This window comes from Humulus lupulus, chromosome 9 (assembly GCF_963169125.1).
Source record: "Humulus lupulus chromosome 9, drHumLupu1.1, whole genome shotgun sequence".
In the NCBI taxonomy this organism is placed as follows: domain Eukaryota; kingdom Viridiplantae; phylum Streptophyta; class Magnoliopsida; order Rosales; family Cannabaceae; genus Humulus; species Humulus lupulus.
In genome coordinates, this window is record NC_084801.1 from 67,864,938 (window position 1) to 67,888,957 (window position 24,020).

General features: G+C 33.7%; 2 protein-coding genes across 3 annotated transcripts; both read right to left on the minus strand.

Annotated features, from left to right (window-relative positions):
- Positions 1 to 1,617: 1,617 nt before the first annotated feature.
- On the minus strand, positions 1,618 to 6,311 carry LOC133801708 (zinc transporter 1-like). Its single transcript, XM_062239964.1, has 3 exons — positions 5,503 to 6,311; positions 3,596 to 3,745; positions 1,618 to 2,217 (listed from the first exon to the last, which is right to left on the minus strand). Exons 1-3 carry the CDS (start codon positions 6,097 to 6,099, stop codon positions 1,912 to 1,914), a joined length of 1,053 nt encoding a protein of 350 aa, XP_062095948.1. The 5' UTR covers positions 6,100 to 6,311; the 3' UTR covers positions 1,618 to 1,911.
- Positions 6,312 to 10,513: 4,202 nt separating this feature from the next.
- Positions 10,514 to 15,837, minus strand: LOC133800564 (cytochrome c oxidase assembly protein COX11, mitochondrial). Of its 2 annotated transcripts, none has more exons than XM_062238563.1 (8): positions 15,394 to 15,837; positions 14,930 to 15,048; positions 14,381 to 14,744; positions 14,217 to 14,269; positions 12,881 to 12,953; positions 12,640 to 12,744; positions 10,833 to 10,913; positions 10,514 to 10,763 (listed from the first exon to the last, which is right to left on the minus strand). In XM_062238563.1, exons 2-8 carry the CDS (start codon positions 15,007 to 15,009, stop codon positions 10,662 to 10,664), a joined length of 858 nt encoding a protein of 285 aa, XP_062094547.1. In that variant the 5' UTR covers positions 15,010 to 15,048; positions 15,394 to 15,837; the 3' UTR covers positions 10,514 to 10,661. The 2 variants fall into 2 exon arrangements, with proteins under 2 accessions (XP_062094547.1, XP_062094546.1); XM_062238562.1 differs by having other exon boundaries at positions 15,326 to 15,837.
- Between the last annotated feature and the right edge of the window lie 8,183 nt (positions 15,838 to 24,020).

Genomic DNA, 24,020 nt, shown 5'->3' on the forward strand with positions numbered 1-24,020 from the left:
TTCCAAAAAGATTTTCAAAACTTTAATTTTCAAATTTTTCTTAATTTTTTTTTTTTAAATTTCTTCCTTGGAGAAACTCGATTTTAATGCACAAATTAATTAAAAAATCATGAACTTGAAGATTTACAACCTTAGGTTGCTAAAGAAACAACTAGAAATCAAACTTTAATTTTCCTTAAGTTTTGACCATGAATAAATATGCGAATTTTTAAAAGCTTTGTTTTCTTAAATTTCAAACTCATTTTTTTCTTTCACAGATTCGTTAGAAACATGAACTAAATGATTTCTAATGTTATTCTTTATGGAAAAATAAATTTGAAATAACAACAAAATTTGCACATATATGATGAAACTTATTCTTTAGTTTTATTGGCAAAAACTGTTAGAAATTTAATAAATGAAGCATTTCTAACATCAAAATGCAATAATAACATAAATATACAAATCATATACATGAATGAATATGTGTATATACGAAGACAAAACATATATAAATCATATATATATTCATGCAACAATATCAAAGCAGAGGCAAACATGGCTTTTGATACCAAATGTAAGATTAATTTAATTTATATGCATTAACAATCCTAATATGCGGAATAAACTGTATACGATTGTTACAAAAAAAATAATAATAAATAAAGGAGATCAATAAATTATATCTCCAGCCATTGATTAGATAACCTCGATCTAAAGTCTTTAGGTCCGCAAAAGAAAAATGAAAAGAGAGTTAGAGAGGGTAATGGACCTCCAAGCTCTCACTAACTCTTTAGATGGAGTATGAGAATGAGCGTTGAGCTTGAGGACCAGAACTCTTTATTTATATAGGTGAGACATTTCATCAAGATCTCTGCCACAATTAATGTCAGAATACTTGGCATTCAATGGGATATAAAATATTGAGTAACTACCTTAAATGCTAACCGTGTTGAGAATATCTGTCAATTAATTACAATATTTACTTTAATCAGAATCAATTAGAATTAATGATTTTTGATAATTCTAATTATTATAATAATAATGTATTCTAACATTATTATCATAATTCTGTATAGTTGTGTAAAATCCCCTAATTCTAATCATCTTCAAGTAACTGAACCAAGGTGGATATTGTTGTGAATTGGCTCAGCCACTTCAAAACGCTACTGATTACATGTGGGCAACTTAAAAGCTTCCTCAAGTCCAGAGCGTTAAGTTAATTAACTTAACATCAGGTCACTCTTCCTCTCGACTAGCATTATAAAAAGGTATTTTAGTATCACTCATTTGTTAAGAGAAGGTTTAAAATTTCTGGACAGCTTTTGCAACTCTGTTTGAAGAGAAACTTTCTGTTTTGAATTGTACTTCGGAAGACTCCTTAGTTCAGAAAGTACTTAGAATTGTAATCATTTGTATTGATAATAAGAGAAGCAAAGCCACTGAAGATTGTTCCCACCGTGGACGTAGGCTCACACTGAGCTTAACCACCAAGTTCTCTATCTTCTTACTTTGTTATTTAATTTCTAATTTGTTCAATCTTGCAGTATATTGTTTCTCTTGACTTTGTGTTCCTGTTAGGAGTTGTTCATTCTCAACAAATAATAATAATAATAATAATGGCACTTTAAATGTAAATATGACAATTGGGTAAGTATGTTTAGGTTAATTGTGCTACGAAACTTAACAAGCTCGTCTACATTTTTCAAGGGATACCACTTTGTTCCCTCATGTTAACGGTTGATGTTATTATAAAAAGACAAATTACACTTGTGACGTAAAAAAGAAAAACAGAGAGAGAGAAGTAAGGTCAATAGGAATTGAACCAATAGAAGGGAAAGAAAAAAAAAACACCAACATGGAGACTAGAGAAGTCAGCAGCAGCATATAGCATATGGCAAAGTTCATGCACTCCGTTCTATCAGTACTGATTTAGGCCCATTTGGCCAATAAAGACATGCAGCCTGAACCCAGAAGTAGTGAAAGATGGGCCCCAAGCTGGAGCCTTATATTGCATTTCATTCGAGGGCTTGTAAAATCAGTAGCCAAAAGGTCAACGAGTGCCATATATATTAAGATCCCAGCTGAAGCAGAGTTGAAAATGCCTTCAACCATTAGAGCAGATGGTCCATTTTCATTGTACACGCTTGATATTCCCATCCCAATTCCGATTCCAGTTGGGGTGGTCAGTGAGAAGAAAAGTACCATCGTTGCAATTGCCTTTGACTTGAATTTGGCCTGAAAATTATACAAAAAAATATATATTAACATTTAAGTTTTTTTTTTTGTTCTGAAATATTATCATTATTATTTAAGTTACTTCATTCTTACTTATTTATATTCTTTGCATAATGCAGACTACTGTTTCACAATACGACTACTAATACACTTATATATGATTTAAATATTTGAGTACGCATGCCCTCTTCAGGATCAGTAGAGCCACTGATTTTTAAGGAAACAAAAAAAAAACTTTAAGTTTTATTTAGTTATTTATTTTCAAATACTCTGTATTTCTGTAATTTTTCTATACTTATGGTTCACCGGGTTTTTTCAAGAACAAAATTACACATAAATGTGTGATTAATTTTAAAAATACAGCTTAAAATAACATGGTACCATTTAAAAAATAGTAGTTAAAATTAGTCATTTTTGTAATATTTGGGTTACGTATATTTTAGGGTAGGTAATCATTTGTTACTCTGTGTTTTTGCAAAGTATCATTTTGGTACCCTCTGTTTTCAATAATGTTCATATGGTACCCTGTATTTTAAAATCGTACATATTTGGTACCCTAAACTCAAATTTAATTAATAAAATTTTACCAATTTAATCAAATTGCTGTCAATTATGTAAGTTCCAAATTTAAATTTAATTACTTAATTACATATAACTGAAGACAGTTTGATTATATTGACAAAAAATTATTTATCAAATCTGAATTTAGGGTATCAAATATGTATAATTTTAAAATATATTGTATCATATGAGCATTATTAAAAATAAAATATACTACAATGATATTTTGTAAAAATATAGGGTACTAATTAAGTAAATTCCCTATATATTTTACTGTGTTTTATCTCCCTCAAAAATAAAAATAAAATAAAACTTGAATTTGTTTTCTAATCATTTAACCAGGGCCTACTATTGTCTCCCAGACTGAAAACTATAAAAAGTTTGACAAAAATGTAATTTATAATGAATTCATTTGCCGAGTAAAACAAAATGAATAAATAAAAAATAAAAAACCTTTTGTGACGAAAGATTAATTGAATATTTTTCTTGGACGTAATAAAAAAAAGGAAGAATACAAATTGAACATAAAGTAAAAGTTGACTTTTAATAATTCTTAGGCTCACACAGTAAAACCAATAATAGTACAAGAGAGCAGAGCAATAGACATTAGAGTAGTGGAGAATCTAAACAAATCTATATACTCCACTCACACATGAATGACATGTTATGCATTTTTCTTTGATGTATTTACAAAAGAATGGCCCCCAATTTATTATGATTATTTTTTTATATGCATATTAATCTAAATATAACTTTTGTATTTTTTATTAGGAGGCTATCAAAAGAAAATAAGAAAAACTGAAAAGTTTCAAAGTACCTGAGAAATGCAGCCACCGAGACCCATGCCTTCGAAAAATTGATGGAAAGTTAGAGCAGCCACAAGAGGTTTAATTGTACTGGGTCTATATGAGGCACCTAAAGATATCCCAATAATTATTGAATGCACCACAATCCCTAGCTCCAAAACCTGTACAACATTTAAAAAGAAATAAAATAATGTATATTGTTACATTTAAAAAATTAAAATAAAAAATAGTTATGCACATGTAAAGATATTCTTCTGAGATTTAAATTGAAGGACTTTCATGACTCATTGGACATCACTAGCTAATAGTGTTACTTGTTAATAGAAAAGAAATAATTAAATGGCAAGGTCATATTATTCTTAGACTATATATTTTTTCATAAAGTTGTGAAAGAATCTTATTCTAAAACATAGGTCAATATTAGAAGTCAGTAAAGGAAAATTGATAATAATTTTCTAAAGACCATAATACAATGTAAACAATGCTAAGAATCTATGAATCTAATAAAGCATCATATATTTTTGTCACGCATAACTGAGTTTTCATTGCTTTGTACGAATGAATAAGAAACTTCCATACTTGAAAACGAAAGTACATTAATATCTAATCTCATTATTGTGTTCTATCAATAAAAATTATGCTTCGATGCTCTACTATGTAAATGACTCTTGAATAGTTTACTCCATGAATTCGAATCCACTTTTACGCTTGTAAGTACAGAACATGTGAGGTTATATATGCAAGGCTATACAAAACAGGGGAACTAAATAGAGTGTCACCACTAACACATCTGCATGTGTAAAAGTAATCAGGTAATCAGGTCTACAAAAGTTGCTTTATTCATAGTTAATTGATATATGTGCCGCATTTTATTATGTAATTTAAAATAATGTACGTACCAAAACATTAAGGAGAGAAAAAAAAATAGGAAAAAACATAGGCATGTTTGGCATTATTTTTTATTTTTTATTTTCAAAATTGTGTTTTCAGAAATGAAAACAGAAAACAATTTTTGTAGTTTTCTAAAAATAATAAGTGTTTGGTTAATGTTTTCTAAAAATAATTTTTTTAGTTTTATTTTTTTTAAAAAATCTTAAATAAATATATTTACAAAGAGAATTTTTTTTAAAAGTTTGTAATAAATAATGAGATAAAGTAATGTGAAATAAAAAGTGATGAAAAATAAAGAGAATGAAAGAAATGATAGAAATTTTGAGGAAGAAAAATTGAGGAGAGAAATTGATGTAAGAAAAAAAATAAAAAATAAAGTGATGAAAGAGAAAATGGCAAGATAGAATACATCAGGAGAGGGAAAATGACGATATAAGAAATTATGAGAGAGAAAATAATGTGATAGTTAATAAGTGATGAGAGAAAAAATAAGAAGATAAAAAGTTATGAGAGAGAAACTGATGTTAAAGAAAGTGAGGAGAGAAAAAATGAGAAGATATATTTAATAAGAGAGAAAATGATGTGAGATAATAATTATAAAGATTATATGAAAAAAATTAAGAACAACTAAAAATAATTTTTTTTTGTTCTCAAAATTTTCTAATTTTTGTAATTTTATTTTTAAAAATTATTTTATGAAAACAATAAATACTCCTACTTATTTTCGGAAAACAAATTTTAGGTCTCAAAAATAAAAATAATTTTTAATTGACGAGTCAAAACACCCCTCAAAGTAACTTGCTGCAATTCATGGATAACCATAAAAGAAAAGAAGAAAAAAAACAGGGTATTTTACTCCCACATTTACTTGATGTTATTTAATCTGACAGAAACTATAAAGCAGTAAAATATGAGACAAAAGTCGACAAAAAAGAGAGGAATACAAAGAAATGAAAACAGAGAAATACAGGGTAACTTGCAGCATATTTGATGAGTGAAAAGTGACAAAAACAGAATCAAGTCTTACCTGAGATATTACTCTGTGTCGAATAAGATCGGCTGTAGATAAGTCCTCGGAAACAAAGGCTGAACCATGAGCGTGGCCATGTGTAGCATGCGTGTGAACGTGAACATGCCCGTCATGCACCACTTCATGAATATGAGTGTCCTCCTTCACTGGCAGCTCCTTCTTAAAATGCGCTCTTTCATAATAATTTGTTGCGAAAGTGTCGATCATCATCGTCCCCATTGCTGAAACCATGGCGACAAAGCCTGCGAAGGGAAAATTGCCCCACGGATTTTGCTCGAGACAAGGGCTTGTCAGGCTATCAAATGCATCAGGCAGAACGTGGATGAAACCAGTTGCTAGAATCACGCCAGCTGCAAAAGCTTTGATCATGAAAAAGATATCGTTTTCAGGACGTAGAGCTGGTATTTTCTTGCCCAAGATTGGGATACAAACGCCAAGTGCACTTGCTATGAGTATTGAAGTTATTGCTACTAATTTGAATTGTAAAGCTTTGGCTTTATCACGGTTCTCTAAACTAGTTCCCTTGCTAGAGCAATCCGCAGCAACTAGAAGAGGACAAAGAAGTATAAAGCCAAAGAATGTCATTATCTTCATGTTTAGAAAGATAGAGAGAGCAAGAGTCGAAAGAGATAGAGATTGAGATTGCTAGGGTGGACAAGACATGGAAGTTTTCTTCGAAGGGTATTTATGTGAAGAAGTTAAGAAAAGTGAAGGATGAAAATGACGACATAAAAGGGCAAAGCAAAGAAAGTAACCGATGTAAGAGAGTGACAAATATAAGGTAATTGTATAATATGTCGACATTATGAGATAATGAACAACTTGCGTAGGAGAATAGAGCTTTAACTAGGCTTATTTAAGCACAAATATATATATAGACCATGAGATCAGTCTCTCTCTATCGTGTACAAGAGACTCCAAATATGCTTTACGAGATAGTGGTTTTCATTTTGTTACGAACCATTATAAAATTTCTTTCACATAATTTCAGCTGTATAAAGAAATCATATCAAATTCACGAAAAGTGTGTGTACGAATGCTTTAAAGAAAAATTGAAGCATATCCTCCTTAATTTTGGAGTAAACTTATGAAATTCATCTTACTTTGCTTTGCTCCAAATATTAGTATATATAATTTCTGTTCTTTTTGGTACTTATGGAAAATATTAAAATATTATTTTGAGAATAAAAAAGAGTGTAGTGGTGGATCAGAAGCATAGGTAGGCACTTCAGTTTGGAATGGAAGGTTTGTGTCCTTTGAACACGCACCTAAACATCCCTTGGCATGTGCAGTGAGAATTTTCACTATATTCTTCATTGAAACTATAAGAAAGGAAGAAGGGCACGCACAATAATGGGCGTTGGGCGTTGGAGTTGATTTTATACAAGAATAGTTTTAGCAAAAGGAGTATCATTTCATTTCAAAAACTTGTGGGGCTAACGCCTGTGAGATGTAGAAGCAAGTAGGCGACTGTACCTTAGTACTTCTCTCAAGTATAAGGGATTTTCGTTTTATAACAAGTTCACTTGCTTAATTGGACCAATATCACCGTGCCTCATAAATTGACTAGACCAATTTTTTCACCTCCTTATAAAATATACCAAAACTACGGACCAAAAAAAATTACTCATCCATTTTAAGAGTTAAATATCTAATTTTATATTATTCGTAAAAAATCTTGATTCAAACGAGGGTGCCCGAAATTCCTATTTTATGGTTAAATTACTTATTTTATGAGAAGTTTACATAAATATTCTAAATTTTTACCTAAAAAAAATAGTGTGCTTCCATTATTTAATTCAAATTTTACACCGAACACACATTTTCTATCCGTCACTCTTAACCTGTCTATTATTTGACAGAAGGCTATTTCTCACAAAAAAGAAGAAAGATCATTTCATTACAAACTATTTTTTTTCTTTTTATAATTCAACTCGTTAAAATTTTTAAATTCAATATTCATATTCTCACTCTGGTTTAACAGAGAAATTTCAGAATTTAGATGGTGCTGACTTTTTTTTAGACATGAAATTTTTTCTACGACTTTTCAAGCAATGTATCGATAAAAATTGATATAAAGAATTATTGATGCAAAAAAACCAGTTTTCATAAAACTCTCTCAAATAGAGGATTTTTTTTTTGTATAAATATGGCTTTTATGTTATTATTATGCAAAAATATGGAATTATATTTTTCTTAATTTGTATAGAAAACTTTATTAAAGAAAAAAATAAAATATGGAAACACTAACTAACTAAATATCATAAATTTAATTAAGAGTAAAATGATGGCATAAAACAATTTTTATACAAAATATGAGAAACTAAACTTATAAAAGTGAAAATTCTTAAAAAAAAACTATTTTTTTGCAAACTTTATTAAAAATTTCATGTAAAATGTAATTTCCTCTATATTTAATACTTTTACCTTATAATTTGATTAAAAATATGAGTAATTTATGTATTTGTCTTTATAATTGAGTCATTTTCTTTTATTTGGATTTAGGGATTAGTTTTGGTTTTGTGAGGGAAAATAAGTAAGAAAATGATAAATTTGATGAAGTTGAATGAAGTGAAAATGAGCTAATGTGATTTAAAATGATAGTTTTTCGTGCATGAATTCTTAGAATGTTGTAGCAATGCTGAAGCAATCTGTCCAGACAGAAAGCATTTTTTGAGTCAATCTGATAAGTTGTCACATCAGTTGTATAAATCAATTTTTTTTAGTTAACTTGACTTGGATTGAAGATTAAATGAAAATATTTAAACATTTAATTGTGTTGGTGCATGTTTAGCAAAAAAACAAGGAATGGGAGGAAAAATGCCAGCATGGGCTTAAGGTAAAAAAAATTGGAGTCCTAAAAACATATATCAACATCAATTTCTTATTTTTTTAGAAAAAAAAAACCACACATATCAGTCATTAGAAAGAAACAAAGGAGAATGAAGAAAAAGACAAAAATAGAAAAGGAATACAAGGAATGAAGGAGAAAGAAGAAGAGGACAAATTTATCTACATACACAAGTTCTTCTTTACTCTTTTTGTATTTTATCTTCTATTTCATATTTTCTAAAGCTATGGATATTATTATTTTTGGTATTTTTATATTATTGGGTATGAGCTAATTTTCTTTGTAGCTAGAATAATTATTGAACCCAAATATGTGAATTTGATACTTGCTATTGATGCTAAATGCTAATTGGGTTTTATTCATTCAAATATTTTTCATGTTTAATGATTGTTATTGCTTGATCACCTTTAGTGAGTAATTGAATTAATTGTGGCTGTTGAAAAGAGTTATAATTAATAGACATAAGACTTGAATGGTGCAAGATTAATTTCTTTTTATTTTAATTTTGTAACGATATAGACATGTATTGTTACCTTGCGTAATCTTTTGGAATTGGTACTTTGGAATGTATTCTTATAATTAGATTGGCATAAACATATGTTAGTTTAATTAGAGAATTGATATCATAGTAATTTCGACGGAAGCCTATGAACTAAATTGGAATTCTATATTAATACTCTCAGTTTGCTACAGCATTACTAAAACATTAGCTTCAGATTTATATTTTAGGATGAAATAATGATTCTAGCTCATGATCATCATCTTGCTCTCTCGTCCATTTGTTTATTTTATTTACTTTCTTGTTTAGTTTTAGATTTAATTAAACCATTATTAATTGCTTTATTCCAATTTGTTAAGTGTTAATTTTACACAATTTATTACTAATACAATTCTTGTGGAGACGATACTCACTTATTAATTTATTATTTGTTTGCCGATTTTATAAACTTGCACAATTTTATTTGCTTGAATTTACACAACAAATGGATATGACAAATTATAGATTAGTCTTTTTCTCTATTTCTGATGTGTAATGTAATAATAATATAAAAAAGTTCATCTACTATAATCTATGTGCATGACACCAAATTTTAATAAGTTGGAGAACATTTATTTATGCTTTATTAACTTATTTTATACAACATATAATTAAGACTTTTATTTATTATTATATTGTATTTTATTGTAATTGTTCAATTTTATTAGTTTTCTACAAGTTTTATCAATAACTTTCATATTACATACTTTTAGACAAGAACTCTTCCTTTTATATATACATATATATTACAATTTTTCTATAGGGGTTTCACTTTAAGCTTTATCGATGGAGCTCTCAGTGTTTCCTTGACCTGTGAACGATTTTCAGAGAGATTTTTTTTATGACCGTGAATATTATAACTATTTAGAACATCCTACAAATTTTCAAAAAATTTTGAATAGTTTACATTTTTTTTATGCGCGTGAAAAGCAACATGTTTGAATATAGTTTTCGGTACTGTAAACTATTCAAAATTTTCTGAAAATTTGCAGAATACTCTAAATAGCTACAATATAAACGGTCATAAAAAAAAATCGTGCAAAAAACTGTTCACGAGTTGAGAATACTGAGAGCCCCACTAGTAAGTCTTGAAGTGAAGGCCCCACATAGAATTCCCAAAATATATTTTTTCACAAAATTATAGTGCTGATATTTCCATCTACACCATATTTTCTTTCTTGCTACCAGCCAACAAAACTAGTAACAGTCTCTCTCTCTCTCTCTCTCCCCCCGTTTTGAATAGGTTCCTAGGTTAGGATTTCATTTCATGCTCCTATTTTAACTTTTGTGTCACAATCTGGATTAGTGGACCACTTAATTCAATATTTACAGACATTCCTTTGAATTATATTCCCTCTACAGTGTTTTCTAATCAGTTGTGTGGGTGTCTTTAATTCTTTAATTTCCTAGAGTACTTTTTCAATATATGGGTACAATTTCTACCAAAAACATACCTATTACAACTTTTGCAGATTGTACACTAATTAGCTGATTGAATAAAACAAAAAATAAACCTTTCCAAGAAAACATGTACACTAGCTCCGCTTCTAGCAGAAACAAAGATACCATGGTTCATGAGCACAATTAAGTCGGAGCCCTCAGTTTGACAAAACATCGAATAAGTTTAAAACGTAGAACATAGGGAAAATCCCTTTTATTAAAATCAATCGTGTGAAACTTGTACACATCAAAGAACTGATGATGCAATAATATTACTCTTGTTCAAATGCAGTGACATATATTTTTTTTAATACCTTTTCATAATCTTTATTCTTCAGAAACCTTGAAGAAGGTATAAGACAAAATCAAGTTATTAATACCATCCATTCTGGGATCTGTTTCGAACTCCGGATCAATGTAAAAGAACACCTGACAAAGAAAAATATGCTTAATACTTATTTAATTTCTGAGACAAACAGTGCAAAAATAATGACTTACAGGCATGTCAATTTGCTCTCCAGGAAGAAGACGCTGCTCCTCAAAGCAAAAGCATTGTATTTTGTTGAAATAAACTGCAGCCTTAAGAATATAACAAAAATGGTAAGAACTTAACCATCTGGTAAAGTCACAAGACTACAATTCAGTAACAGCAGCTTCAAAAACTCAACTGATCAATGCATAGGGACCCCAAACAAGAACTAAAGAAAAGGAAAATCAAATATGAGAAATATTCAAAATTTATAACTAGCACTGAAAAAAAAGATATCATTTCCAAATTGACCCCCAATAAACATTAGACTACATGGCTTAGCTTTCTAGAGGATATATTTGATATTACCAGAAAGAAAACAGCAAATGTATATTTCTTAACCCTTAAGAACATAATACTAACAAGTAGCCAAACCTAGCATTGACAGAGTTTACATACAACCAGGACAGAGCTGCATAGTGTCTACTCAAATTTTATTTTTTACACTTAATACATTTTTTTCTTTAGTTGAAGTATATTAAAATTGTGTATTTGTCCACCTAAAATTTCAAACTTGTAGACATGCAGTTTAATATTTCAAATTTACACACGTCTTCTCAAGTCCTTCACATTTAAGACATAATTTGATCCTAAAATATAAATACTTATTTTGTTCCAACTCAAAGGACAATACCTAAAAGCTCAAATAATTACTTACAGTCATACCAAATATATATAAAGTGTACTGTGTAAGAGCTCTGTATTATTTTTATTTTTTCATTTGAGAATTATATTTTTTAGACGAGAGTATTGAAGAGACGTGCGTTTTTTATATAACCTATAGTACAGTGTGTTATAGAACTCGGCATATATAGCTTAAAAAACATAGTGTGTACCTAATAAGTGCAAGCAACCTAAAAAATAATGTATATATTAATTTGAGAATTCCAAAATAAAATACTGAGATTGTTAAGCAGTGATGAAAACTCACTATGCACATGCAATTTTAGTATACTAACAAATATATTTATTGGCAAAAACGTTTTCTATACTTATATATTTGGTTCAATCCTGGCTCCACCCCTATGCTACAACATGGCTCAAAATAACATCTGACTATGTAAATGACAGATGCTTGAGGGCAGGATTAACCTAGTGCCAGTGAAAATGCAACAAATCTCTCACTGCTTGATACTCCAAACTAAAACTGCCAAATTTTGTGTCCAAGTTGATTCCATATTAGTCCTGACTAAACAAAAGGCACCTGAAGTCATGTTTGAGGTGACACCAGTGAGAAAGAATACTACCCGTACAAACTTAACAAATCATACTCTTTGGAAAACAAATAGACAAAGCAGAATTATCAATTATCCCTCCCCCATTAATTCTGCTGTGGTTTATTTTTTACTCTGTCTTCTGCTGTGATTTGGTCGGTAATGTTTTTGGTTTAGCTAATATTTTTTCAAACCTTTATTTTTTCCTTCATTAATTTAATTAAAGTTTCTTTTCAGGGTAAAAAACAATTAAAAAATTATCCCTTCCCCAGCTTCCATACATAAAGGTAAACTGTTGATTGAGATGAAAAAACACAACAAGAGAAAGAATAACACAAAAGTGAAATAAAGACAAAGATTACAGTTCATATCTTTTAAAAAATTCTCCAAATTCTAAAACACATTTTTTTAGTCACCATCTCTTATACGTTCAGATGAAGTGACTTGACAGTTTACAAGAAAAGCAAATAGATTTATTCATGAATTAAGACATAGCTATAAACAATGCAATTCCATCCGTCCTAGAGTCAGTTACATTCAAGAAAAAAATATTCAGCAGTACCTTCATAGGTGTAACGTTGTAAGTAGAGACACCAGTTATTGGAGTTGAACTTCGATTTTCAGCAGTGTAAAATGCAAGGGCACTTTCTCCGGGCTTAACCCTTACCTACAGTATATCAAACAAGAACAGAAAATTAGAGTAGAGCACCCATTTGCACCATCTGACTAAGTGATGTTCAAAATAGTTGTAGTACATTAAATAAAAATAAAAAGTTGAAATAAAAAACAGCAAAAGAAGGAACCTCTCTTTGTGTAGGAATAAATTTCCATTGCATTCCATCAGCTACATCAGCATTAAACTGCACCACTATCTCCCTGCAAGACAGAAGAATTTAAAGGTGCTTACGAAATCTAGAAGAATTAGTTCACAGTATAGAGTACAATAACTTTTGCTGAACCTTTAATCAAGTTAATTCTCTACAATCAGTGGTGTGTACAGCACGAATGTATCAATCGAGATTGGGTGTAACTAGAACATGAGAACAGTGTTATATAGGAAACGTGCACTGTTGAGTCTTAAGGTGGATATGCAGTGTGGTTAGTGCAAAAACTCAGATCAAATTCTGCTAGTGAATTCCATCCACACCCACTAAAGCTCCGATGAAATTGAAAAAATACATTGATAGAGTCTACCAGTGCATTGCTCAGGTAAATACATCAAGCTTTAGTACTATCAAGTCATAATACCAACATCAATCAAAACTCTCCTTTACGGAAATACCATGATAAATTTTAAAGGGATCCAAGTCTGTAAAGATCTATATATAATCTACCGCATATGACTCGTCCATCACAGTCAATATTACAAGTTGACATACTAAACAAGCTGACTGGTACCTCTTCTATTGGTGTTGAATTACAAATGTCAAACCAAGTCTAAGACTTATAAGGCAAAACAAAATCAGTATTGGGTTGCTCTGTGGCTTAATTACATAATATTGTTTAGTTATATTTCATTTTCTGATCTTTTAGGATATTGGGAGGTGTTGATATTATGTAGTTTGGTTGCTTTCCTGTGTTTTGATGGGGAAGACTGTTGTTTTAGTTTGTAATCTCCTATTATTAATAAAGTTGCTTCATTTCTTTTTTTTTTCAAAATTAAAATATGCTTAAGTAATTTATATCAGCTTATAAAGCAATAATGTGAAAACAACTCCTAAAAAGCAGATGAGATGCATGCTTGGTCGCCAAAAGTTTTTGAGGAGATGAAAAAAACACAAAGTATCATGGAAGGGTGCTGTATTGGCTTCATCTGTTAGAAGAAGAAAATTACACACACGCTGTATTGGCTTCATCTTTTAGAAGAAGAAAATCACAAACACACACACACACACTACAGGACTTTTGATGATAGGTTCTATGACACACATATTACAGGACTTTTGATGATAGGTTCAATGATGTATCAGATTTATTTTAATCAGAATCAGTGCAGGATTACATTTTGGATCTTGACTCCTAAGGCTTTGATAAATTTCCCTTTTCTTTGTTTTATTTGGGTTGCACAAGTGCAATGTCGAGTAAAATTGATTTTCTAGATTTACTTCGTTTTACCATGCCCTAGGAAATTTACCATACCTTGTAGTGACTGTTCCATCTTTAGCATGCCGAGAAATTTTTTCTTCAACACTCTACAAAAAGACAAAAATTAAAGGTATTAACGTATTGTTGAATTGACAAGTCCAGGCAGAAAGTTTAAATCAGTTCCTATATTAGGATGAGCTTCCTTGATTAAGACAGACCTCACGACGCTGGACGGTGCCCCCATAACCTGTAGCTTGACAAAATCTCCTGTACAGAGGAACAGCAGCATAGCTACATCCAACCATTACAAAGACTAATGCAGTAAGATAATAAAGCATCTTCTTTGATTTCTGTTCCATAGATACTATAGAAGCATAGTGACGCTGAGTTCTGAACAAACAAAAGGGCCTTCCGGTGTATTTAGCAGAGAACAAAGCAAACTGACGACACTTATCAGATGAATTCGTACTGAATTCACTTGTTAACTTTGATCTCCATACATTATAACAAAAATGCCTCTGATATCCATTATTACCTCGGATGAAATTAGAACTCGAACACACTAAGTTATTATTTAAATACCTGAATCAAGAAAAGCAAAAACAATCTTATTGAATTTAAGCAATAGTACACTACCAAAATATTGCTCTATTGTGAAGAAATGGTTCTTAGAAGATTTAAGGGATCAATACGAAAATAAAACCATAGCTCAAAAGTATGTTGAACTAAACAATTTAAATTGAAATATCACAATACAATACAATTACCTGAATGCAGGAGCCTTGACTTGTAAGCTTTTAAGATAAGGCAAGAGATAGGCTCTCCTAGAAAGTCTTGAAAACAGCATTTTTACAGAAATATGTATCACAGGGTATACAGAACCATCCTAATCACACCAAACGTTATAAGATTAAATCAAATAAGTGAAATAAATTTTCACATTTCCTCAAAATAAGATACCAAAACATCTTAAATATCCAAATATTTAGTGGCAACAATCAAAAGCTTCCATCAAATCAAAATGACAATTTGGTAGAAAAATATATGTGAAAACCTAAACAACACATTTTGACAAGCACTTGGAGTACAATGTCACTACAACAGTCGTTCAACTCAATATATAGCTTGAACAATTAACTAATTAGTATTGTCTGCTAACCAACCTGAGAGGGACAGAGTAAATGAGTCCAAGAATATAGCTTCGCACTTAAGCAGTCAGCAGTAAACTAACCCGAGGCCAATGGGAGAGAGACGATGCCGAAGCAGAGACCGATTGAGCCTCGAGATGAAAACGAATGTCTCAGAAAGTCCTCGAGTGGAAAGGTATCTTTTGAGGGAGAGTAGTAAGGAAGCTAATTTAGATCTCAAGCGCATACTCGTGTAAATGAACAAAGTGTCATGTTGTGTGTATTGCGGAAAGGAAAGCTCCCAATTTATAGGTAAAGAGGCAGGCATAGAGACTGTTAGATGACTAAGGAGTCCTCATATGGCATAAGGACCAGCGATTGGGTAACAAAGTCATCTCATAAACCAGGTGGAAAAGGGGGTTATCCTAGGAGACTAAGGGAGGATTCGCCATTTACTGATGTGATGATCTCCCTTTGGCAACGAATCAGTAGAATAGGGTAGCGTACGACTCTCTTAAGGTTTGGTTTGGGCTTGTTCGAGGTAATGGTTAGCAATTAGAAAACTATTTTTAAAAAGTGTAATTCTGAAATGAAATTTTAAATTTAGTAATTGGAAATATGTAAAATGTTATACTATTTTTTTAGTTTTAAGAAATAGAATATGTGATAGATAAAAAAAATTTGAAAATATAATATAAACAAAATAAGTGATTGATAAATTTTGTATGATATATCAGCAATATGAAACAAATTGTGTATTATATTAAATTTTAATTTGCTAATAAATTTAGTTAAATGAAATTTAAAATTAGTGTATTGATTAAATTTATAATAATTGTTTATTCTCGTAACATGCCATTTTTTTTTATCAAAGTTACATTATTTTTAATTAATTAAGTTTTTTTATTATAGTTAAACCATATTGTCCAGCAATATTATCTCCAACATTTTTCAACTTAGTGGCATAAGTTTTAACTGAAATTAATATATGGTGTGATATAAATTTTACCTTGATCTTTACTTTGTTGAAACATGATGTCATTAATAGATCATTACATGCTAAAACATCAAACAACAAAGATATAGCAACATAAAATCTTTATAAAAAATTTACTAGCCACTCTTCTGGGTCTCCTCATGCATAGACAATAGAATGGTACTACAAAGTCCACTCTCTTCCCATACATCACTCTCTCCTCTTTCTCTTTCTCTTTCTAAAATGATAAATTTATGTTCAGTAATAAGAGTCCACTCTTTCTCATATTTCTTCTCTCTCTTCACACGCATAACTTACTTTCTCCTCACGTACATACTCTATTTTATGATGATATAAATCATCATCATCATCTTTTCTAATGTTCCTCTTTTCATTTCATTCACCATAGTTGTTTTATGATCCAATTTTTTCATAGTTTCAGACTTTATTTCCTTCTTAGATATATTTTTCGTTAATAAAATTTTATATGTTGTATGTATATAAATATATGTTACAACAGACAAAGATATATATATATATAAATTAGTCTAATTACCTAACCAAACATACACACCATCTTACTCATTAATCAGTATTATTATCTCATTATTTTTTGTTGTTATATATATATATCATCATTTCTTGTTGTTATATGATGGACTATAAGTCCTTATATGTCCAAATCACATTGTGTAGCCATATATACATATATATATTATGCTATCCATTTCAAATAACCGTCCGCAGAATTCTAGATTTAACATATATATACATATATATATGCACACAGAAACCCACATTTAACATATATATCTATATATATATTCATAGCATATTTTATTTCATAAAAATTAAAAATAAAAATCTCACAATATATTTATATATATATATACTTAAAATATAGCAGAATTTAGAGATACTTTAGGTTGATAATGGCAGAAGAGAGGTAGAGAGAAGTGGAGCTCAGAGAAAGAGAATAAATGGCTTTAGATTTTAGGATTTTGGAGGAGAACTTTCATAAAATGGAGAAAACAACATTTCCTCGATTTTCATTTTGCATTGTAAAATCTGGATATTGATTTAGATTTGATTTTACAAAATAACTTACTAATCACTTATTTTGATGGGACTCACAAACTTTAAGTTTTTAAAATTATAAAATTGAACCCAAATTAGATATCAATCACACCCTTAGGTTTCTCTATTTTGTCTTGGTAATTATCCCTAATATTTTTTTTTTTTTTTGTAGATTTTTTAAGTTGTGAGTAGTTATAAAACATTGTATGAGATCAATATTACTTTATTAAATTTATATTTAAAATAGATTTTCTTTACCAAAAATATAATTTCAAGTAAATAATAAGCTGGTAAATATCATTTTGGCCCTTATAGTGAGCAAAAACTATCGATTGGACCTTCTGTTTTGTTAAATGATAATTAAGATCATGTATTTTACAAAATAGAACAAAATAGTGCCCTAGGCCTAATTTTGATCATTTTTTTAAAGACAAAAATACCTTCAATTTTTTAATTAATGAATTAAATTATATTGTTATCCCTCAAAAATACGAGGATGTTGTGGTGAATGAGAATATGACACGTGACATCACAAATTAAGGAAAAAATACAAAGTATTGAGAAAAGACAGACGGGCAAAAAAGATAGGTCCAGTACCTAGGGAAGTCGACCAAGCTTAAAACCCTAGGGGTGGTCGGCCACAGCATGCACAAGGACCCCTAGGGGTGGTCGGCCTGACCCCAACTGTATCGCCCTACTTTCTTAGAGTCGTTACTAAGTGAGTTTAAAATGTGCAATTAACTCGCTAATCGAGGTTTTAGGTTAAAAGTGTAGCTAAACCGTAATAAAAGTCATACAATTTGAAAATATAATCATCCATTGAAAATTATAAAGCGACATACATTCGGGATCCCAAAATACTATTTAGAAATATTTACAACTCAAAAATGTAATGAGAGTTGACTAAACGACAAAATCAAGTTTAGTACAAACATCTCCAAAAAAAACACCCCTGGCCGTGGCAGCCAGGCAGGCCAACACATGTATACATCGCTTCATGTTCTCCGTACTCATGGTTGGCCAACTTTCCCCGTGCCTTTACCTGCACCATAGAGCACCCGTGAGCCAAATCCCAACAAGAAAACTCCACACAAGCAAATAACATATGCATAACCATCAATTAACACATAACAAAACTGCCAACAGGCTAAACACATACGACCATGCCGTCCCAAGCGTTTTACCAGGCCCTGGGTTCGCGGTCCACACCGTGAGGATATCCCAGGTATCCTATAGGGTTCTCACCCTGACAACTCGCACTCCATGTGCTTAACGCTACTCCCGGCCCCTTGCCGTACTCGGCCTTCGCTGTTCTCGGCCTTCGCCATTCCCGACTCTTGCTTTTCATTCGCATATATGCACACATAGCATAGTTAAACAAATACTTAAACACGTATAACCATAATCAATGGGGGGCTACGCCCCTGCAACACAATCATATAGGGCTGTGCCCTGCAACACAAACTATAGGGCCTCGCCCTGCTCTACGGGTACAACAGTTTTCTTACCTGTGTCCCGAGCTTTCCAAGCACCGATGTCCCAAGCACAGTCCCCTAGTCCGAGCCTCGCTGAAAACCTTTGTGCTTAATTAAACCTCTAAGTTAATCCCCTAAGTTCCAAGCTCCTAGCCCCCAAAGTTCCAGCTTGATTCCCTAGTCTCTGGTTAGTTTTTCACCAAAATCTCCAAGCTTCTAAGAGAGAAAAGAGAACCGAGTGATAGAGAGAGAGAGAGAGAGAGAGAGAGTCAGTTTCCTAGTTTCTGAGTGCTTCCTCAATTTTATTTTATTTAACTTAAGTCTCTAACGTTACCTCAAAGGCTCGGGGTACCAAAAACATCCCCGATGGCAAAATGGTAAATTCCCCCCATATTCCCTCCTAAACACTCTAACTTTAAATATATCTCCAAATCTTTATTTTCATAACTCGATAACCCCATAAAATGCCTAATGCTCGAAATACCCCTCGACTCGCCCCGAGTCGAATATTCGACCCCGTTGTGACTTTCTAGCTAAACCGCTCCTTAGGACTGTCTCGGATCGTGCAATGCAGATATATAAAAAATATATCATAATATTCACAATTATTACATTTATGCCCCCAACGGGCTAAAATTATAAACATGCCCACATGCATATTTAATTCACCTAAACATGCATTTCTAATCACATACTCATCAAATTCACACATTAACATAACAAATCACTTATTGTTCTCCAGGCACGCTAATCAAGGCCCTAAGCCTTATTAGAAAATTTGGGATGCTACAACTATCCCCTCCTTACAGAAATTTCATCCTCGAAATTACATGAACAACTCGGGATACTGCTTCCACATATCTGATTCAAGTTCCCACGTTGCCTCTTCAACCTTGTTGTTCCTCCACAGCACTTTCACCAAGGCGATGGTCTTGCTCCGCAAGACTTTATCCTTTCGGTCGAGAATCTGAACTGGCTTCTCCTCATAAGACAAATCCTGGTCTAGCTCTAAGTTCTCATAACTCAAAACATGCGTCAAATCTGATGCATACTTTCGAAGCATGGACACGTGAAAAACATCATGAACCCCTGATAAAGCTGAAGGCATCGCCAATTTGTAAGCTACCTCTCCAACCTGTTCCAGAACCTCAAAGGTGCCAACAAACCTAGGGCTCAGCTTGCCCCGAACACCAAATTGTTTCACTCCCCTCAAAGGTGAAACCCTAAGGAACACATGGTCACCGACCTGAAATTCTACTCTCCTGCGTTTCAAGTCTGAGTAACTCTTCTGGCGACTCTGGGAGGAGAGCATTCGAGCTCTAATCTTTTCAATCACCTCATTGGTCCTCTGAACCATCTCATGACCCAAGTATCTCCTCTCACTCGTCTCATCCCAATGGATAGGTGATCTGCACTTCCTCCCTTATAACATTGCATACGGAGCCACTCCGATAGTCGCCTGATAACTGTTATTGTACGAGAACTCAATCAAAGGGAGATACTTACTCCAAGATCCCCCAAAATCTAGCACACATGCTCGTAGCATGTCCACCAGTATCTGAATCGTCCTCTTAGACTGTCCATTTTTCTGAGGATGATAAGCCGTACTAAACCGCAACTGCGTGCCCATAGCCTTCTGCAGACTCTCCCAAAACTTGGAGGTGAAGGTGGGGTCCCTGTCAGATACTATCGACCTCGGAGCCATATGAAGTCGAACAATTTCCTTCACATACAACTCGGCATACTGCTCCACAGTATAAGTCGTCCTGACAGGTAAAAAGTGGGCGGATTTGGTATACATATCCACAATCACCCACATCGAGTCATGATGTCCCACGGTCCTCGGCAAACCAACCCGAAGTCCATGGTGATATCTTCCCACTTCCACTCTGGAATCCCTAGAGGCTGCAATAACCCCGCTGACCTCTGATGTTCAACCTTTACCTGTTGACAAGTTAAACACTTGGCCACATAATCCACCCCGTCCCTCTTCGTTCCCGACCACCAATACACGGCTCTCAAATCTTGGTACATCTTCGTCGTACCTGGATGTAAAGAATAGGGATTGGTATGTGATTCATCCAAGATCTATCGCCGAATATCAGAATCCATCAGAACACAGATCCGACCCTTGTACTTCAGTAACCCCATCTCCAATATAAAAAAAGTCCTTAACTGCTCCAACTAAGACATTCTCTCTATGCCCTCTTAACTGGGAATCCTTCCCCTGCGCCTCCTTGATCCTCTCAAGGAGTGAAGGATGAAGAGTGATGTTGGCTAACCGACCAACCACCAATTCTATACCCGCTCTAGTCATCTCCTCAACTAACTTATCAGATATCTGTCTCGAACCGAACAATTGTCCTGGGCCCTTCCGACTCAATGCGGAGTGCGAGTTGCTAGGGCACAAGCAATCAACATATGCATAACTATCAATCAGCATATAACAAAGCCGCCAACAGGCTAAACACATAACAACCATGCCGTCCCAGGCGCTTTACCAGGCCCTGGGTTCGCGGTCTACACCGTGAGGATATCCCAGGTATCCAATAGGGGTCTCACCCTAGCAACTCGCACTCCGCGTTGAGTTGGAAGGGCCCAAGACAATTGTTCAGTTCGAGGCAGATATCTGATAAGTTAGCTAAGGAGATGGCTAGAGCGAGTATAGAGTTGGTGGTTGGTCAGTTAGCCAATATCACTCTTCAGTCTACACTTCTTGAGAGGATCAAGGAAGCGCAGGGGAAAGATCCCCAGTTGAGAGGGCACAGAGAGAGTGTCTTAGTTGGAGCGACTAAGGACTTTCTATCTCAGAGATGAGATTACTGAAGTACAAGGGTCGGATCTGTGTTCCGATGGATTCTAATATCTGGTGAAAGATCTTGGATGAATCTCATACCACTCCTTATTCGTTACATCCATGTACGATGAAGATGTACCAAGATTTGAGAGCCTTGTATTGGTGGTCGGGAATGAAGAGGGACGTGGTGGATTATTGTAACGCCCTACTTCCTTAGAGTCGTTACTAAGTGAGTTTTAAAACGTGCTTTCAACTCACTAATCGAGGTTTTAGGTCAAACAGTGTGATTAAGCCATAAACAAAGGAAAAACTTTAGAAATAACTCCATAACATTGAAAATCATAAAAGTTTTACACTTGGGATCCCAAAATACAGTTTAGAAATATTTACAACATATAAACTAAACCAAGTCGACTAGACGACAAAATCTAGGTTCATTTACAAGCATCTCCCAAAATCCCCTGGATGTGTCAGCTAGGCTGGCCAAACATGTACACGCTGCCTCACGCCTGCTGTACTCATGGTTGGTTGACCTTCTCTTTACCCTTACCTGCACCACAGAGCATCTGTGAGCCGAAGCCCAGCAAGAAAACCCTCAAACAGATAACATATGCAACACATATATCAAGCATATAAACAGGCCGCCAATGGGCTAAACACATACGGCCTAGCCGTCCCAGGCATTTACCAAGCCCTGGGTTCGCGGACCACGCCGTGAGGATATCCCTGGTATCCTTATAGGGACTCGCCCTGGCAACTCGCACTCCACATGCTCAACGCTGCTCCCGGTCCCTTGCCGTTCTCGGCCTTGCACTCAATGTGCCCAACGTCGTTCCTGGCCCTTCGCCGTTCTCGGTCTACACCGTTCTCGGCTCTAGCCGATCATTCACATCCTAATATATATAACATAGCAAGCAAGTACAGAATTCTATCATAATCAGTTAAAGGACTACGCCCCGTAGTTCTAACATATTGGGCTCAGCCCTGCATACCAATTCTATTCAAACACATTGGGCTCAGCCCTGCACACAAGCTCTATGGGAACAAGGGTTTTCTTACCTGAGTTCCGAGCTTTCTGAGCACCGATGCCTCGAGCACAGTCCTCTAACGTGAGTCTCGCTGAAACCCTAGTCACAACACATTAACAATATCCATCCATCAAGTTCTAATCTAATAAATAACTTTGAGCCATAATCCTAACCTCCGGGACCTTTAATTCTATCAATCCGAGTGATAAAATCCATCCCGAGCCTTACCCATTGAATTCCCAAGCCTAAATACCCTTAAAAACACAGATTGGCACTAAGGGCCGCGGCCCCACCCACAAGAGTCGCGGCTAGCCTCAAAACAGAAGCTAGCACACCCCTGCAACACACACGGGCCGCGGCGCGCGCACCAAGCGCCACGGAGCGCATGAACTTCTCGGCCACCCTCGGCCGCGACGCGCCCATCCTAGGGCCGCGACCTTCATCACCGAACCCATATTTTCTCACCATTTTTCCACACCTTTCCTCAAGCCAATTCATCCAAAACTCATCTATCAAACCCAGATGTTTAACACATATACTCCAGCTCAATAATAACCCAGTAACAACATCAAAACCCATTAAAATATACCCCAAAATTCAACTAGATCACACAAGAACAATACAAACTTGCTAGCATGCATACTCTAACAACCAGCTGCAACTCTAAACATAACCTCCATAATCAAAGCTTACCTCTTGCTGAATGAAACCTTAGAACCAGCCCCCTTATGCTCCAAGCTCCCTAAATCCCAGCTGAACTCCTTAGACCTTCAAGTTGATTCCCAAAGTTTCCCTTTGATTTTGCCTTAGAGAGTAAAGAAGAGAGGAGAATAAAAGTTATCTCAGTTATGAAAGATTGAATATGTCAGTTTCCCCAAAGTTCTAAGTAATTCCTCCTTTTTGTTTTACTTAACTTAGGTCTAAAGGGTCACCTCAAGGCTCGGGGTACCAAAACGTTCCCGAGGGCAAAATGGTAAATTTCCCCAATATTCCCGCCTAGACATTATATCCTGAAATATATCTCCAAATATTTATTTTCATGTCCCGATAATCCCATAACACCTAGTACCCAAATTACCCCTCGACTCACCCCGAGTCCGAATCTCAACCCCATTGTGACTCTCTGGCTAACCGCTCCCCAGGACTGTCTCGGATCGTGCTGCACAGACATATCACATATATATATAACATTTATCACACTTATGCCCCTAATATCCAGACGGGGCCCACATGCACATTTAACTCAATTAAACATGCATCATTATCATATATTCACATAAATCCACATATTAGCATACTAAGTCATTTATTGCCCTCCAGGCACAGTAATCAAGGCCCTAAGCCCGATTAGCAAATTCGGGTCATTACAATTATGTGG

Bases quoted from the DNA above. Each gene is read 5' to 3' on its own strand.
- LOC133801708 (XM_062239964.1), bottom strand. From the start codon at position 6,099: ATGAAGATAATGACATTCTTTGGCTTTATACTTCTTTGTCCTCTTCTA. The intron at 3,746-5,502 runs GTAAGACTTGAT...AATGTTGTACAG, and splicing joins GACACAGAGTAATATCTCAG to GTTTTGGAGCTAGGGATTGT. The intron at 2,218-3,595 runs GTACTTTGAAAC...TATAATTTTCAG, and splicing joins TCGGTGGCTGCATTTCTCAG to GCCAAATTCAAGTCAAAGGC.
- LOC133800564 (XM_062238563.1), bottom strand. From the start codon at position 15,009: ATGCTGTTTTCAAGACTTTCTAGGAGAGCCTATCTCTTGCCTTATCTT. The intron at 12,954-14,216 runs GTATGGTAAATT...TCTGTCTTGCAG, and splicing joins GATGGAACAGTCACTACAAG to GGAGATAGTGGTGCAGTTTA. The intron at 10,914-12,639 runs GTACTGCTGAAT...TATATTCTTAAG, and splicing joins ACAACGTTACACCTATGAAG to GCTGCAGTTTATTTCAACAA.